At 37.5% G+C, this 18,400-nt stretch overlaps 1 protein-coding gene and 1 non-coding gene across 2 annotated transcripts in view; both read right to left on the bottom strand.

Moving 5' to 3' along the window:
• The window catches only part of SLC2A2 (solute carrier family 2 member 2), a 34,852-nt gene extending 16,846 nt beyond the window's left edge, over positions 1-18,006 (bottom strand). The window contains exons 1-4 of the mRNA XM_066347195.1: positions 17,866-18,006; positions 10,474-10,566; positions 7,033-7,298; positions 744-868 (exon numbers count right to left, since the gene is read on the bottom strand). Coding sequence (XP_066203292.1) covers positions 744-868; positions 7,033-7,298; positions 10,474-10,566; positions 17,866-17,877 — 496 coding nt within the window. The 5' untranslated portion in view covers positions 17,878-18,006. The remainder of the gene's footprint in view (positions 1-743; positions 869-7,032; positions 7,299-10,473; positions 10,567-17,865) is intronic.
• LOC136380177 (small nucleolar RNA U3) lies at positions 3,765-3,982 on the bottom strand. Its single transcript, XR_010746864.1, has one exon. It is a non-coding gene; the product is annotated as a small nucleolar RNA U3 (small nucleolar RNA).
• Positions 18,007-18,400: the final 394 nt, after the last annotated feature.

Raw genomic sequence — 18,400 nt, 5'->3', positions numbered from 1 at the left:
AAGCTGGTGAGCCCACGCTCAAGCCAGAGACCTGGGGGTTTCAAACTGGGGTCCTCTGCTTCTCAGTCTAATGCTCTATCCACTGCACCACTGCCCGGTCAGGCTGACTCCAGTAATTTAGATAGCAAGTTCACGGCAGGAGCGTCCATCCTTTATCCTGAACCCTCTACCGGCTGCGTCTTCCTGATCCCTCTCCCTATGGTCACTGCCACTCCATGCCTTCACCTGGCCAGGTCTGAACCTGACAGGGTTAGGCAGTGTGGTCTGAGAGATGGACCCAGTGTCAATGTCTTTCCAGACAGAAGGGACAGAGACACAGGCATCCAGGTAGGCCACAGGGCAGAGTTAGAGGTTTGGGGTATATCAGCCTTCCACTGTACACTGCATGTCAGGAATAATAACAATAGCTAGCATTTGTTGGCAGTTTATTTTGTCAGGTTCTATGTTGAACATTTTACAGATATTCTCACAAGCATCCTACATAGTAGATATTATTCTCTTCATTTAATAGATAAAGAAACTGAGAATTAATCATTTGTGGTCACTTGACTAGAAATTATGTTATTGCCATCGGTAAGAAGACAGCTTCACAGCTTAACTTAATGCTATTGCCTATCCCTTTTGTGATGCCACCTCAGGCTCAAAATAGTCCCTGCATGTTACTACATCTGCTTTTAGAATAACTTTCAGACAACTGTGTGCATGTGTGTATTTGTGTGTGTGCGCGCGCATGTGAGACTTACCACAGTAGAGTCCTGATATGCCTCTTCCTGAAATTACAAGAATGTGAGATGGTCCCAATTTCAAAAAACCCATCAAGAGAGCTCCAGCTATTGAAAGAATGTTTGCTATCAACATGCCTTTGATTCTGAAATTTTAAAAAGCAAGGATTTTCAGTTCAGCATCAAACCTTGATAAAATTATCTGCATTCAGAGCATGGTGAGATTTTTTTACTTTGGAGATTACTGTATTCTCTCATGTAGAAGATGCACACACTTTTCTGAGAAATTTGGGGTCTAAAAACTGGGTGCATCTTATATAGTGGTTGTGGATTTTTTTACTTGCATTTCCTGCTTTTTCATACTTGTTGTCTTTGCGCTCATTGTTGTTTCATACTTGTCACTGGTATATTATGGTAGGTTGCGTTTTGCCACATTTTGCCCAGAAATGGCTCAGAAAAGATTTTTGTACAGTGCTGAATTCAAGATAAAAGCCATCCAGTTTGCAGAAGTGAATGCAAATTGTGCTGCTGAACGTGTTTGTTCCTCCTCCAAATAAGAAATCAATCCAAGACCAGCTATGGGAACAAGAAACCCTACTGAAAACACCACGGCAGAAGAAGGCCATGAGAGGCAACTCAGTAAAATGGCCTAATTTAGAGAGGGAATTGAGGATATGGATTGAAGAGCAAAGAACAATTGGAAATTCCTGTGTCCACAAAGATGGTTCAGCATGAGGCAAGAAGAATTGCTGATGACAATTTGACACCAGCAGGAAGAGTGAAGAAACCAACTGTAGGAGAAGTTTGTACCTGGGTGAAAAGATCCTGGGATAATATCAAGATTGAGATCATTGTCAAGTCATTTAAGAAATGTGGCATTTTGCCAGGCTTGTGATGGAGCAGTGGATAAAGCATCAACCTGGAATGCTGAGATCACTGGTTCGAAACCCTGGGCTTGCCTGGTCAAGGCACATATGAGAAGCAACTACTATGAGTTGATGCTTCCTGCTTTTCCTCTCTCTCCTTCTGTCTCTCCCTCTCTTTCCTCTCTCTAAAAATCAATAAATTAAAAAAATTTTTTTAAGTGGCATTTTAAATGCCATAGATGAAACTGAGGACAAGGCAATATATGAAGACAGTGATTCATCATCAGACACAGATGAGGATGAGCTAATGGATGGGAGTTTTGATAGTGATGAGGAGTTGTATGAATTTTATGATGAATAAAACTTGAGTTCAATAACTTAATGTAATACATATTTTTTTTCAAATTTCGGGCCCCCAAATTAAGGTGCATCTTATACATGGAGAAAAATGGTAATTTTGCTGAAAAGGTTAGTTGGGGTCTTACACCATAATTGATACTTTAATTTATGTACAAACTGAAGCATTAACAATAAGTATTATTTATAATGGCAGAATCTGAATTTCATGCACCTGATTTCCACATTTGATGCAGATGATTCAATTGTGGTGACTAGTTTAAGATAAAACTCAGTCTAACACATTTCCAAATAGCTAACAAATTAAATTTTCTAAGAGTTGATTGTTTTCAATAACAATTGCCTGATGATAGCTAAATTCAATTCTGTTCTTATAATCTATGACACCTTGCTTTTTTCTTTCTTTCTTTTAATAGTACAGGTTTTTAGTTGATGTAGATCATAAAAGGAACTTTTAAAGTTAAATTTCCTTTATTATGAATTATTGTGACGTAAATTAAAACATACTCTTTTTATTTCAAGCCTTATAGAGAATTATAATTATTCTTTTTTTTTTAAGCAAGAGACAGACAGGAAGGGAGAGAGATGAGAAGCATCAACTCGTAGTTGCAGCACCTTAGTTGTTCATTGATTGCTTCTCATACGTGCCTAACCAGGGGACTCTAGCTGAGCCAGTGACCCCTTGCTCAAGCTTTAAGCCAGCAATCTTTGGGATCAAGCCTGCGACCATGGGGTCATGTCTCTGATCCCACGCTCAAGCCAGCAACCACGGGGTCATGTCTATGATCCCACACTAAAGCCAGCGACCACAGGGTCATGTCTATGATCCCACGCTCAAGCCAGTGACCCCACACTCAAGCTGGTAAGCCCACAGTCAATCCAGATGAGCCCGCACTCCAGCCATCAACCTCGGGGTTTCACTTGAATCTTCAGCATCCCAGGTCAACGCTCTATCCACTGTGCCACCTCCTGGTTAGGCTATAATTATTCTTATTTTAACATTGTATGTCAGCATATTTTCAGACTCTATGAATCAATGTTAATTTATGTAAAATATGTAAAAAAAGCTGACAATAGCAACAAAAACATTTTCAAAATTAATCATACGAAATTTGACATTTTAAGATATTTATTTCTATTAAATGAAAAGGTGGGGGTATACAGAAGCCTTCTTCAAAGTAGATGATGATAAATCAATGAAATAATCTGAGTGAGGTATGGAAAGGTTTGTGCCACAAAGAATGTAAGCATCTTGTTCTATTCTATTTCAATATTTCAGACTTTAAAAAGTGTGTTTTTTTCTAGACAAGTATATTTAACACCAAGCAATTTTGGGGGAAAGTGAACTATGTAATCTGATACTGCAATGATTGCCCAACAACGATGCAATAGGCTGGATAATATCTTCCAAGAGTCCACATCCTCATCCTCAGACCCTGGGAATAAGCTACCTTATACGACAAAAGGGATTTTCTAGATGTGATTAAATGAAGGATATTGAGGTGAAGAGATTATCCTGGATTATCCAGGTGGACTCAACTATGTAATCAGAAGTATCCATATAAAAGGAAGGCAGGAGAGAAGGTGATGTGGTGATAAAAGAGGAGATTGGAGCAATGGAGGAAGAACAGGCCGAGGAATATGGAAGCCAGAAAAGGTCAAGGAAGTGGGTTCTTCCTCAGAACCGCCGGGGGAACCAGCCCTGCTGACACCTTGACTTCGTCCGAGTGAAACTGAATTTGGACTTTGCACTTCCCAAACTGCAAGAAAAATAATTTGTGTTGTTTTTTTAATTTTTTTTAATTTAATTTTTTTTTATACCACTCAGACTGCATTCTCTCCCTCTTACTCTCCCAAAGGAAGAGAAGAACGATCATCAATGGCAAAAGGCAGTTGCAGAAGCAACACCAAGAGCCGGCTTCACGCTCAGGAGAGAACACTGCAGCTCCTCCTCGTGGTTCCGGGTACTGAGTCTACACGATCAGACATACCTCTCTAGTAACAAACTATAGAAATGATCCCTGAAAAGATAGTCTTTAATCTGTGTTGTTTTAAGGCACTAAGTTTGTGCCTCTTCATTAGAGTAGTAATATATGGACATTATCAGCTACCCATAGGCAGGGGAAACAGGATTTAGTGCTGATCAGCTTCAGAGCTGCAGAGTGAAAAAGACAGTGTTTCTCTGTGAAGGGCTTTTCCCTACACAAGGACAGAGGGCAGGGAAATATGTGATCTTAAAAAACTATTATTAGCTAGCTAGTATTATATTCTATTGAGCAGGGGAGGGGAGAGATAGAGAAAAAGAAAGTCTCAAAAGAGATAGCCTGAAAGTTTTGATGCCAGATTGTTCTAAAGTCCCTCTTCCTTACCGCCAGTGGACGCTGGAGCACTTTATATAACTTGAAAGGTTTTAGCTTCTGCTCAGACATGAGAAATAATCTAAAAATACTTGAAATGATTATATCAGGGAGAAAGAAATATATTTCTAAGGATATTTCCTTAAATTTTGCTCTAAATACTCCTGTTATCATAGGTGTCATTATTGACCTCCTCCTCCTCATCCAAGTAAGGCTATGTTTGCTGCCCGTTTAGTCTGAGCCAGACAGTGTTCCTTCTCATTCAATACACACAATAATGCCACAAGGTAGGTATTATTATTATTATTATCATTATTATTATTTTAAATTGTAGGTGGGAAGAAATGTCTTAGAGAACTTAGGTAACTTGTTCATTTTCACACAACTATTAAGTGATAGAGCTGAGACTTGATCTGTGTGAAACCAAAGGTTAATGCTTCATTTTAGTGAGTTCCATTTTCCATACAAAAGAAGAAAGCACTGCAAGCAAGTTATGTATGCTTTCCTTGACCTGTGGCAGTGTGGACTGCATAGGCCGTGGTCTCCGCATCATACTCTTATCATTGAATTGTAAGCACGCAGTCTCTGGGAAAATTGAACTTGAGACCCCAAGTGGAAAATTAATGGCCACTGATCTCTATTGACTATTATACGATTACAATGAAACTTTTTTCTTAAAGCAGTAATGAAAAAATACATTTTTATTTACTTTAAACTGCTATAGTAATGACCCTGGCAGTAAGGAAAATCATGTCATTTCTTAGCAAATCACCCCTAGAAAAATAGTTTTATAAGAGAGACAATTCTTTTTTGTCTTAATTTTTAAGTTTAAATTATTAGTTTTACAGCTGTTTTTCATGGAGAATTATTTTCCACTGAGAGCTGAAGAAAGCCTCACTTTTAGTTTCCATAAGTCATTTGATAAATGGTCATTTGACATTGTTTTGGGATATGACCGGAGTTGAGAGGACTTGTATTCTGGTTCTATTACTAGGACACCAATTAAATGTTGTAAAGTAAGACACTGGGCCTTTCTGAATCTTATTTTTAAACGAGAGACACCAAGGGCTTGAATATTTTCTGACGAGATCGGGCGCGTTCAGGGTGGTATGGCCGTAGACGGGCTTGAATATTTTCTCTGGGGATGAGAAGAAGTATAAAAACACCAGTAGTTGCTAAAAGACTTAGTTTGTCCATATTTTAAATTAAATTTGTTTAATTTTATTTATTTTGGAAATAACTAATTTAGAAAAATTTCCAATTACTGGTTACTATTTAAACCAATTTGTTACAAATTAAAATTATTTTTAAAAATTTTAAATTATAGCAGTTAATGAACTCTAATTTATGGATTCTGATTAAAGCTTAGCTAAAACATCAGTAAGTTAATAAAAATGTGAGGAAATAACCATTTTCTTTAATGATAGAGGAAGTCCCTCTCAAGTAAGAATATGAATGAAACTTGGAGTCACATACTGCACGTGACTTGGAATCTTATTATACAGAAGCTCCAGTACAAGAGAAAGAAGTTATCAGAACTTTAATAACCAAAAAGATAAAATTATAATTTAAACCAGAAATTTAAAATTTTGAATAAATTGTAATCCAGAATTGCTAAGATAGTTATAGCTTAGCCCATATTATTTTTATTGTTAAAAGTTTTTGAATTTTCCATATTTGTATATTTACTTATTTTTATTTTATTATTATTTTAATTTTCATTGATTTGAGAGAGGGAAGGAGAGGAAGGGATGGGGAAGGGATGAAGAGAGAGAAGAGAGCATCAACTCACTGTTCTACTTAGTTGTTCCAGTTAGTTGTGCGCTCATTGATTGCTTCTCATATGTGCCCTGACCAGGGAACGACCTGCCACCTCAGTGTGCCTGGACAGTGCTTTATCCACCGAACAATCCAGCCAGGGCTGGATATTTATTTTTATCATCAGAAAAAGGTAATTAAAAAACAAAAGATGTGGACTTAAAGAGTAGAAAACAAATTTAAAGAAACAATCACTTGGTTTTCTAATTTTATTTTTCTCTTTATGTGGGGTGAGGGGATTTCAAGTATGTCACATGATTAAGTAAAATTTGAATGTAAAGGAGTTATGTAGATGTTTTTAATCCAAAACACTTAACAGAAACCAAAGTAGAGAAATGGGAGACACCACTGGCTTCCCCTTTGATTGGGGCTTTGAAATAGCAGTAGCAGCAGCTATAAACCCTATGCCAAATATACTGAGCAATTGGGGGTTGGGAATATTGACTTGATCTTAGGAATTGACTGATTCAAATGTCAAATTCTAATTTGAAGATGAAAAACTGGATGTCTGAGAAATGGAGCACTTTGGTGAAGCAAACAATGGACTCCCATGTTAAAAATTCCACTCTAACTCTTTCATTGAGCTCCTGAGTCAACCATTTGTGCAGTGGTTCTTACTATGTTTCATAACTTAGAAAGCCATAGAATCAAAGTAGTTATTTAAAAATACACACCAAACTCACTTTTTCTGTAAATGCCTCCACAATTAAGTAGATTGATAGAACAAATTTTTTTCCATTATTTGGTTCAACACTGACCTAAGTCTGAGGGTCATACATTGAAAAAAAACAAACAAAAACCTCTAAAACTATTCCACAATAAGAAAGATGATTTCTTTCTAAACTAATTCTAATAAACCCAAATACTGTACTAAAATTTCTGTGTTTATGCTCATTTATGAAATTTGCTTACCTTCCAAGCTGGTCCCCAAGCCACCCACCAAAGAAAGACGCAATCATTCCACCCACTGCAAAGCTGGACACAGACAAGGACCAGAACATGGTGATGAGGCCAGAAGATGCCATAGATTCTTCCTCAGTCCAAGGGGGGGTTGGTGTTGAATTCCTGGGGTATGGGGTTCTAGGTAGCTCCTCGGTACTGTCAATAGCATAGTCGTTGATAGCTTTTCGGTCATCCAGTGGGACACCCAAAACATGTCTATAGTGGGTTATTATTATCTGAGTAAATAAAATAAAAAAAATAGCTTCAATATTTCAAACATTCTATACATTTGTTTTTTTTTCTTTAAAGTATTTGTTAGTTGTTTAAACAGGGTCATCCTTATTATGTGCATTATACACGTAGATATTTATTTATAGTTGACCATATCTTATGAAACAAAGGTCACAAGTTTTAGTGTGAGCAGGACCCAGGCAGGAACCAATAAGTGAAGGAGGCAAGGAGACCCTTGATAACTAGAGAGCTGAAACCCTTTCTGTACTACTGAGGCCATAACAACGAGTATGACCCGAAAGAGCAATCAATCCATCTGAAGGAGGTAGCTGCAAACGTGAGACTAGTGTTGATGACTTTTAATTTTAAAAAAGAAGCTGGAAATCTTGGTTTTTATGTAAAACTTTCCAAGTTTTAAATATTGTCTACTATTCAAATTATAAATATTCCACAGGCTAACAAAGTCCATTTCCACACCAGTGTTACCTCTATACAACAGGATTTAAATGGACTTTTGTAAATATCTTAATGGAAACATAAAAGTGGATATTAAAAAAATTGAGAAAGTTAAGATGAGGCCCAAAATAAAGTTAGCATACAACAAACCATAAGTGATATATCCTTGTTAGAAGTAAGCTATGATTTAGTAATAAACTTCTGAGCAGCCAGTGCATACAAAGGAAAACAATCATGTGTATTCATGAATTCCAAAGATTAATAAAAAGACATTGGCCCCTGAGAAAGTATTGAAACCTATGGATCCTTACAGAATTCCGTGTGTAATAGAATGAACAATGTTTAAAACTAAAGTTCCCAGAGCCATACTTTATAATGTGTTTCAGTAGAGGCAAAGATCATATGAAAACAAAATCGAGTGAAGGTGCATCCTTCAGGCCATCTTCCTTCTTTGTCATTTCTCTCAATGATGACTTGGTAACTCTTCAGCAGCAGTGGGCTGACAGGGACCTGTAATGAAGCTGCCCTTGGTTGCCAGTTATGGGCAAAGTCCTATGTGGCAGTCAGCTGAGTGAAAGAAGTGACATCCTCTTAGGATAAAAAAAGTGTGACCAAGACATTTTCCTCATTAGAAGGCCACACAATCTGGATAATTGTAGGGGGTCCTCAGGTTATGACAGTCTCGACAGATGACTTTTTGAGTTTATGATGCTCACTTCCATAAAAAGTTTTAAAAATGTAGACGTGTTTTGACTTACACAGTTAGCATTGGTACTTGTGGACTTCGTGGGCGAACTAGTTTGGTTGTGTGTGGTGGAAGAATACACAGTACAGTGTACAGTATAGTATATTTATGTCCTTTTCCTTTTTCTGTGGCTTAGTTGTGTTTTTGTGTTCTAGATTATGACTTTACAACTGTGTTAGATAGGTAAGTAACTTAGGCAAGGGTGTGTTTTTACTTACACCAAAATTTGGGTTATATCACTGTAGTAGGAACGGAACTGTATCATAACTTGAGAACCCTTGTACATAGAAAAATGGTCGTAAGAAAATACCCAAAATGTTCTCAGTAGTTTGTTCTATGTGGTAGAATAATTCTGGGTGATCTTTTTTCCCTAACACTTTCTGAAACAGGAATGTGTAGTTGTCATAATCATTAAAATTGTGATTTATAAATACCCTACAATAATTCCAAATGTTATTCTGCTAATAAAAACAGATGGGCCTGAATGACTCTTCTTAGGAACAGTATGTAAACACAGAAGGAGTGGGCTATAGCGAGGGCACTTAGCCAGATGCCAAGGGCAATCACTGTCTTCATGTCTTGCGCTATGACTATGATCAAAGCAGAGAAAACCTTAGATTAATTTTCCCTCTATGACTGGTTAAAGTAAGGATTTGAAACAGTCTTCCACAAAAAGAAGATCTACCAATTATGGTGATATGGAGTCAAATTTCAGGAGACCTGTTACACTGGGACTTGTTGTTATCAGCCACAGGAAACAAGATAGGCTCCCGCCCTGCCATGTTATTCCCTAAATCTCTGTACCTCAGCAAGGCCTGCCACATTCATGAAGATATATGGCACATAACCAGAGCACATCTTTTGGTCTAAGGAACAACTCATTTCAGGTGATGAACTGATGGGTGAACACATTTCACACATTCACACCCTGCAAGATCTCACATTTTTTTGGAGTACAATGTTGTAAAAGAAGCAGATAAAAGATGATTGAGTGATAGGGGGCACCCAATACATGTTTGTATTTTCATGGCCTGCTAGCCTTCCCCTAGCTTCCATTCTTTCTCTCACTAGACACTTTATTGAACACCTTCTTTACACCAATCATTGTGCTTGGCACTGGTGATAGGAAGAGGTGCAGACACCAGTCCCACACTAAGTGACCTGACAGTCTAAATAAGGCAGGAGGAGTCAAGCCCTGGTCCCGTTTCCTCGATTAGTACAGGCTGAGGTAGTTTAGAAAAATGGCATCCCTCTCTTGTCTATTCACTGGATACCAGAGTGGGAAGCACAAAAATGATAGAAATTATTAGATTTTTTTAAAAAATACCCATCCAAATGATCATTGTAAAGAAAATCCAAATGTTGTTAGACTCTTCGCTTATTATTTAAAAGTTTTGTATTATTCTACCTTGAAGCACCTTTAGGAGACAGGAATGTGAGGAAGAACTAGAATCCTTTTAGTGTCAGTGCTCCTAAACCATTTCATCTGGCCTAGAGATGGGTACAAGAAGACCACGGGGTGGGTCAAACTGGGGATGGCATATGTTAAAGTTCCTAATGCACAGTGAGTTGGTGCTTAGTAAAGGTTTGTGCACATAATGAAACATATCTTTCCATAGTTCCCTCTTATTCCCTAGCACTTTCATTCCTATATGACTGAGAGGTCTGAGTGAATGTTGCAATAAGCTCTTGAGCTTAAAAGTGTATCCTAAGGCACGTCGTGTAAAGTTTTCTGTTAGCTCAGCAAACAGCAGAGTCAAAAATTGAGAATTATTTATTGCCTGCTAACTTCTTCTGAGGGTTACCAGTGAGGAGGAGTCAAAGCTAAGCTATAGCCTCTGGAACCACGCACATGATGCCTGATAGAGGGTTGGGATTACCCCATATGGGCACACTGTATTTCTCTGTACGAGATACAGATATCTTTCTGTCAGTAACAGAAATTGTCAAGAGATTTGAATTGTGTACGCTTCACTTGCCTGTTGAGGGGCATTGATCACGCCAATGTCAAATCCAAACTGGAAGGAACCCAGCACAGCAGTGAAGACAGCGAAAACCAAGGTCCTGGTGACCTGTGGGGAACGAAACACAGGGCTGGGAAACACCAGGCAGCTTCAGCCATCCACCTTCTATCACTCTACAGGCTCCACAGCCTGGTTCTTGTTCCTTGATACTCTCAGTGAGCCCTGTGCTCCGGGCAGGGTCATTCATACCAGAATGTGAGAGCCATTCATTATTTTCCTTACACTAGTGAAGTTGGAAAGAGTTGGGAGTGGTTTCTTCCAGGGAAGGAACCAAAAATCCATATATATATTTTAGAGTTTAATTCCAATGTGTTAAGGTTGTGGGTTCAATCCTTAGTCAGGGTACATATAAGAATCAACCAGTGAATGCATAAATATGTAGAACAACAGATGGAGGCCCTCCTTTCTCTCTCTCTAATAAATCAGTCAATTAAAACAACTAAAAATGGTTATTCATAGCAGTGATAGAAGTAAAATAAGACACCAATAACAAAGCGATGGGGAGCTCCTGAACATTGCTATTGTACAAAAATATCTCATTATACCAGGGGCATCAACCAGTTTTTATCATGATCCATGTTAATATCTAGGTAATACTTTCAGGATTTTCAATTGTGGGTTAAAGGATATTATTCCCCCCTCAAACTTCTATATCTACAAAAACAAACAAACAAAAATGTAAAAAAGGGCAGAGCATTCATCCTTTTGAACTCATAATTACATATCTAACCACCTTAAAGGAACCATACCATGAATACAGAGTCACATACAAGGACAGGTAAAGCATTTGTGTGTGTGTGTGTGTGTGTGAGTGAGAGAGAGAGATAGGGAGAGACAGCAAAAATTATGAAAAGGTTCTAATATCATTTAATGGTAAATGGCCAAATAGATTCAAATACATTATGATATATGTGTCAGATACATACAACATGCTATGCAGCAGTTAAAAGGAATAATGTGATCATATACTGACATTGTTAAGTGACAAAGGAAGTTTTATACTCTCATTAATGTTTTTAGAGGCTTAAATCTGAGTATTCTTTGACTTATGCATATTGTATATATTTCATAGACTATTTTCTTTAAAAACAAATAAAAGGGTAATGTTTGAGGAGGAATGTGAGATTTTTTTTTTATAATAATTTTATTTTTTTAATGGGGTGACATCAATAAATCAGGATACATATATTCAAAGATAACAAGTCCAGGTTATCTTGTCGTTCAATTATGTTGCATACCCACCACCCAAAGTCAGATTGTCCTCTGTCACCTTCTATCTTGTTTTCTTTGTGCCCCTCCCCACCCCCTTTCCCTCTCCCATTCCCCCCTCCCCCCCGTAACCACCACACTCTTATCAATGTCTCTTAATTTCACTATTATGTCCCACCTACGTATGGAATAATACAGTTCCTGGTTTTTTCTGATTTACTTATTTCGCTTCGTATCATGTTATCAAGATCCCACCATTTTGCTGTAAATGTTCCGATGTCATCATTTCTTATGGCTGAGTAGTAAGGAATGTGAGATTGGAGAAGAGAGGTAAGGGAGTATTTTTACTTTTATTTATATTATATAAAAACTATGTCATTTCTAATTACATAATTTAAAATTTTTAAATAAATAACGTGGGATAGAGTAGAGACTTTGTTTAATGAATGAATGAGTAATAGCAACATGAATTCTAGTTCCTGTTCTAATACTAATACCCAAGTCACTTACCCAATAAGATATTTAGTTTTTATCTAAATTGAGGGATGACTGTAAATACTCTTATCCCAGTGTAAAAATGGCTAATTAACCAGAACCCCTCATTCCCTAATCAAGCTGGAGATCAGAAAGTTGAGTGTCATCAACAAATTACTGCAGCACTACCCTGAGAGTTTATCATCTACCACTGAACTGGAATTTTTGAGAATCTGTGGGTTTGCTTTCTGTCTTTCAATTAATTGATTAATAGCAAGTGGCACCTATGTAGACTTTCCTTTCCATCATATTCCTTCCCTAAAAGGACTTCAAAGCTGACCCCTAAGATAATATCATATAATGTGTAAATACATACATATATATATCACAAAAAGCACATATATATTATATGGTATTATTATATATTTATTAGATATAAATCATATATACATACAATCATGTATAAATTATTATTAATGCAATAATATAAATAAGTTGAAAAGTACACTATATGTAGAATGTGCATGTGCACACATGCTTGCGTTTGCAAGTATATACATGGTATATGATGTGTGGCATTACCAGAGCTTTTGTATTAGCCTCTAATTTGTAACTAGAGATCTGAAACTCAGTGGCTCAGGCAGCCAAAGTTAAGAGGGGTTCCATTCCCTTGCTTGGTAGTTTCTCCTTAAATCCTTTGTTCTCTTCAGCTGTTTCCAAAGACAGTGAACTTTATCCTATTTGGTGGTAGTAATCAGCAGCAGCAGGGAGGGGAACAGGGAATACCTGAGAAAGCTTTAACTCACTTCCTGATAATATCCATCCCTGTAGTCTGGACAATCTGATGTTAGGTGCATACAAACACAGCTTCAAGGCCTAATACTGAGTATGCTTGATGCATGCTTGTTCACTGCTATAAGTGTATAACCTCATTTACCCATGTCAGTTTTCTCTCCCTGCTATTACAAATAGCCACCAAAGCAATGCATTAACTACCAAATTTATTACTGTATAGTTCTTGTAGGTCAGAAGGTTGATATGAGTCTCACCAGACTAAAATTGAAGTGTTGGAAGGATGTGTTTCTTTCCAAGGCTGTGGGGGAAAATTTCAGATGATGGTATAATTTAGTACCTCAACATAATAAAGGCGATATATGACAAACCATCAGCCAATAGCATACTAAATGGTAAAAACGGAAGGCTTTTCCTCTAAAATCAGGAACAAGACAAGGCTGTCCACTATCTCCACTCTTTTTATTTTATTAATCTATTTTATTTTTAATTTTTTATTTTGAAATTAAATTTAATGGGTGACATTGATCAATAAGAATACATAGGTTTCAGGAGAACATCTCTAGAGCATTTGAACTGTTGACTGGGTTGTGTGCCCATCACTCAAAGTCAAATCATTTTCCATCACTGTATATTTGTCCTTCTTTATTTCCCTCCTCCTGGTAACTACTTCATTTTTATCTATCTGCATGACTCTCAGTTTTATATGCCACCTATATGGGGTATATATTTGTCTTTCTTTACTCCCCTCTCTGTTACCTCACTCTCTTTGGTAACCACTTAACTTTTATCTGTACTCTTATTCAACATAGTACCAGAAGTCTTAGCCAGAGCAATCAAGAAAGAAAAAGAAATAAAAGGCATCCCTGTCAAGAAAGAAGATGTAAAGGTATCACTTTTTGCAGATGACATGATCCTGTATATAGAAAACCCCAAAGACTCCACCAAAAAACTATTAGAAACAATAAACAAATACAGTAAAGTCACAGGATACAACATCAATATACAAAGTCTACTGCTTTCCTATATACCAACAATGAAACTTCAGAAAATAAATTTTTAAAAAAAATTCCTTTTACAATTACAACAATAAAATACCTAGGAATAAACTTAACAAAGAATGCAAAGGACCTATATACTGAAAACTACAAAGCATTATTAAAAGAATCTGAAAAAGACACAATGACATGAAAAAAATATTCCATATTCATGGATTTGAAGAATCAACATAGTTAAGATGGCCATATTACCCAAAGCAAAATACAAATTTAATGCAATCCTCATTAAAATCCCAATTTCATTTTTTAAAGAAATAAAACAAAAAAATCACCAGATTTGTATGGAACCATAAAAGACTCTGAGGACCCAAAGCAATCAATCCTGAGGAAAAAAGAGGATGGAGCCTGAAGTATCACAGTACCTGACTTCAAATCATACTATAGAGCTACGACAATCAAAATAGCATGGTACTGGCAGAAAAACAGACATACAGACCTATGGAACAGAACAGAGAACCCAGAAATAAAACCACATATATATGGACAAACAATTTTTGATAAAGGAGCCAAAAACACACAAAGGAGAAAAGAAAGCCTTTTCAATAAATGGTGCTGGGAAAATTGGAAAGTCACATGAAAAAGAATGAAACTGACTACACTTTGTCCCCCTGCACAAAAATTAATTCAAAAGGTATCAAAGACCCAAATCAATAAATTGCACAGAAGAAAACATAGGTACTAAACTCATGGACATTGGCCATACAAAACATTTTATGGATTTGACTCCAAAGGCAAAGGAAGTGAAGGCAAAAATAAATGAATGGGACTATATCAAACTAGAAAGCTTCTGCACAGCAAAAGAAACTGACAACAAAACAAAAAGGGACCCAAACAAATGGAGATGATATTCACAAACAACAGCTCTGAGAAGGGGTTAATATTCAAAATACATAAAAAACTCACAAAGCTGAGCAACATGCAAGCAAACAATCCAATTAAAAAATGGGGAGAGGACCTGAACAGACACTTTTCCCAAGAAGACTTACAAATGACCAACAGATATATGAAAAGATACTCATCTTTGTTAGTTATTAGAGAAATGCAAATCAAAAGTTCAATGAGATACCACCTCACAACTGTTAGATTAGCTATTATCAACAAGACAGGTAGTAATTAGTGCTGGAGAGGCTGTGGAGAAAAAGCAACACTCATTCACTATTGGTGGGAATGTAAACTGGTAGAGTCACTATGGAAGACAGTATGATGGTTCCTCAAAAAATTAATAATAGAGCCCTGGCCGGTTGGCTCAGCGGTAGAGTGTCGGCCTAGCGTGCGGAGGACCCGGGTTTGATTCCCGGCCAGGGCACACAGGAGAAGCGCCCATTTGCTTCTCCACCCCTCCGCCGCACCTTCCTCTCTGTCTCTCTCTTCCCCTCCCGCAGCCGAGGCTCCATTGGAGCAAAGATGGCCCGGGCGCTGGGGATGGCTCCTTGGCCTCTGCCCCAGGCGCTAGAGTGGCTCTGGTCGCAACATGGCGACGCCCAGGATGGGCAGAGCATCGCCCCCTGGTGGGCAGAGCGTCGCCCCTGGTGGGCGTGCTGGGTGGATCCTGGTCGGGCGCATGCGGGAGTCTGTCTGACTGTCTCTCCCTGTTTCCAGCTTCAGAAAAATGCAAAAAAAAAAGAAAAAAAAATTAATAATAGAATTACCCTATGACTCAGCAATTCCTTTATTGGGTATCTACCCAAAAAACTCAAAAACATTGGTATGCAAAGACACATGCACCCCCATGTTCATTGCAGCATTATTCACAGTGGCCAAGACATTGAAATAAGCAAAGTACTTCTCGATAGAGGACTGAATAGAGAAGATGTGGTACATATATACAAGGGAATACTACTCAGCCATGAAAAGTGATGACATATTGCCAATTACAACAACATAGATGGACCTTGAGAACATATTGAATGAAATAAATAAATCAGAAAAAATGGAACTATATGATTTCACACATGGTTGGGATATAAAACTGAGACTCATGGATATAGATAAAAGTGAAGTGGTTACCAGGGGGAGGGGAGTAAAGAGGGACAAATATATATTCCACATAGGTAAGATATAAAACTGAGACTCAGTGACAGTTCTAAATGAAGCTTGAGCATCTGTTATGTTCTAGGCAGTGTGGTAAGCACATTATCTTCCCTTTTGTATCAATAGTATAGGCAGTCCCAGGTTATGAATGAGAGGTTCTGTAGGTTTGAAAATATTTAGGTATTTATATGCACAGAAAGGTAAAAATAAATACTAGGTTAAGACAAACATATATCTAAGTTGCACTTAATAGGTAAATGTACTGGTTCCAACTTACATACAAATTCAACTTAAGAACAAACCCACAGAACCTATCTCATTAGTAACCCAAGACTGTCTATATCTTCCAAACTTTAGTTACTTGAACACTACCTTCATGACTATGCTCTTTTTATTGTCAAATTTTTATTTTGAAAAGTATAAGGTCTACCGGAAAGTTCTGTCAGTTTCTATCACAACAAGTTTCGACATGTAAGCACGTTTATTTGGCGCATGTGTGCCTCTCTATTTTTATCACTTAATGTATACATACTGACGTAGCAAATTAACTAAAACAAAGTTGATTCACGTTAGTCTTATGTGTGAAGCGATAGTGTACCCATGGCTACTGATAAAGTTCATTTACGCCACTGTAATTTTTACGATTTCAACAAGGAAGAAATGCTACAGAAGCATGTCTTTCGCATCCACCATATTCCCCGGACTTAGCACCCTCTGACTATCACTTGTTTTTGTCCTTACAAAATTTTTTGAAGGGCAAAAAATTCAAAAATGAAGAAGATATCAAACAAGCACTGGTTCAATTTTTCGCATCAAAAGATAAAACATTTTTCAAAAATGGGATATACAAATTGCCCTCACGCTGGCAAGAAATCATTAATAATAATGGCAATTATATTACTTAATAAAATTTATTGATGGTAAGAAAAATTTGTATTTTGTTTTATTCCAAAAACAGAACTTACCGGTAGACCTTATATTATATCTACAGAGAAATTTGAAAGAAGTAGTGCAGTGAACACTTTGTAATCTTCACTTGTGTTGACCAATAGTTAACACCACATTTGGTTAACTTTCACTGTGTGTGTGTGTGTGTGTGTGTGTGTGTGTGTGTGTGTGTGTGTGTATTGGCTGAATAATTTCAAAATAAGTTAAAGATATTTGTGTCAATTCAATCCTAACCACTCCATCATGTACTCACTACAAAAAAGACATTGTCCTACATAACTGCAACATCATAATCACATACAAGAATGTACAAATATGATTGAGTATACAACCTCATTTCCACAATTTCCCAGCTGCCTTCATATTGCCCTATAGAGCTGTTTTCTTCTTCTTTCCATGATCTAAGAGCACTTGTTGCATTTGTTTGTCAGTTCTTAGTTTTTTAAAAAATCTAGAATAGTCCTTCTACCTCTTGCTTTTCATACATTGACAAGTCTGAAGATTTCAGATCAGCTTTCATGATTTGTTAGATTCAGATTAATCTGTCCTTCCCCCCTTTTTTGCACATTTCCTTAGTAATATGGTAGGCAGAATCACTTGAGAAGAAGTTATCTAGACTAGTCAGAAAACAGAGCAAATATCCTTAAAATCCAAATTACTGATTAAGAAACATGACTTGTTAGCAGCCAAATGAGAAGTTGGCCAAGAGAAGTAGCTTTGATCTGCGGTAGCTACCCCCAACATCCCCCAAATCTTCCATATGCTCACTGATTTAAACAGCTACACCTATTCATGTTCTCAAAGCTGATTCAAAATGAACATAAAGCTGCTTTACCTGATCTGTCATTTTATGGCTTGGGAGTCCTCCTCTTAATTCCTGGCCCAGTAGTGAGTGTGGCACATGCAGCTGGCCAGCTCCTGCCGGTCTTTCTCCACCTTTCCAACACTAGTAGTTATACATTAGCGGAGGAGGAGCAAGACCTGAAAGAGTGGATTTAAAAGTCCAAGTCTAATCTTGGCAGAGTCTGAATATTGTTGAGAGTCAGATCGATAAAATACTTTGCCTCAAAGACCTGTAAATTTGTTCCAGAGGAGAGAAAATTGAAGCAGGTCCTTTAGGCACAAGTTACAGATTGGAGGTGGTCACATTTTAAAGCATGTGTTAAGTGTGGCAGTCACCGGGGACAGGTGAAAAGCAGATGAGGTATGACGGGCTGCCACGCTGTGTTTTGGGGGAGGACAGACAAAGACAGGGTCCTGGGAGGTACACTGCACTCTGCCCTGCAGAAAACCAGGATTGTGGTTTGTGCTGCTGGGCTGTGCGGCCAGAGGCCATTGTAGGCTTGACTGGTTACCTGAGTGAGCTTTGG

The sequence above is a fragment of the Saccopteryx leptura genome, chromosome 8 (assembly GCF_036850995.1).
Source record: "Saccopteryx leptura isolate mSacLep1 chromosome 8, mSacLep1_pri_phased_curated, whole genome shotgun sequence".
Lineage (NCBI taxonomy): Eukaryota > Metazoa > Chordata > Mammalia > Chiroptera > Emballonuridae > Saccopteryx > Saccopteryx leptura.
This window is presented reverse-complemented; position numbering and strand designations above follow the sequence as displayed.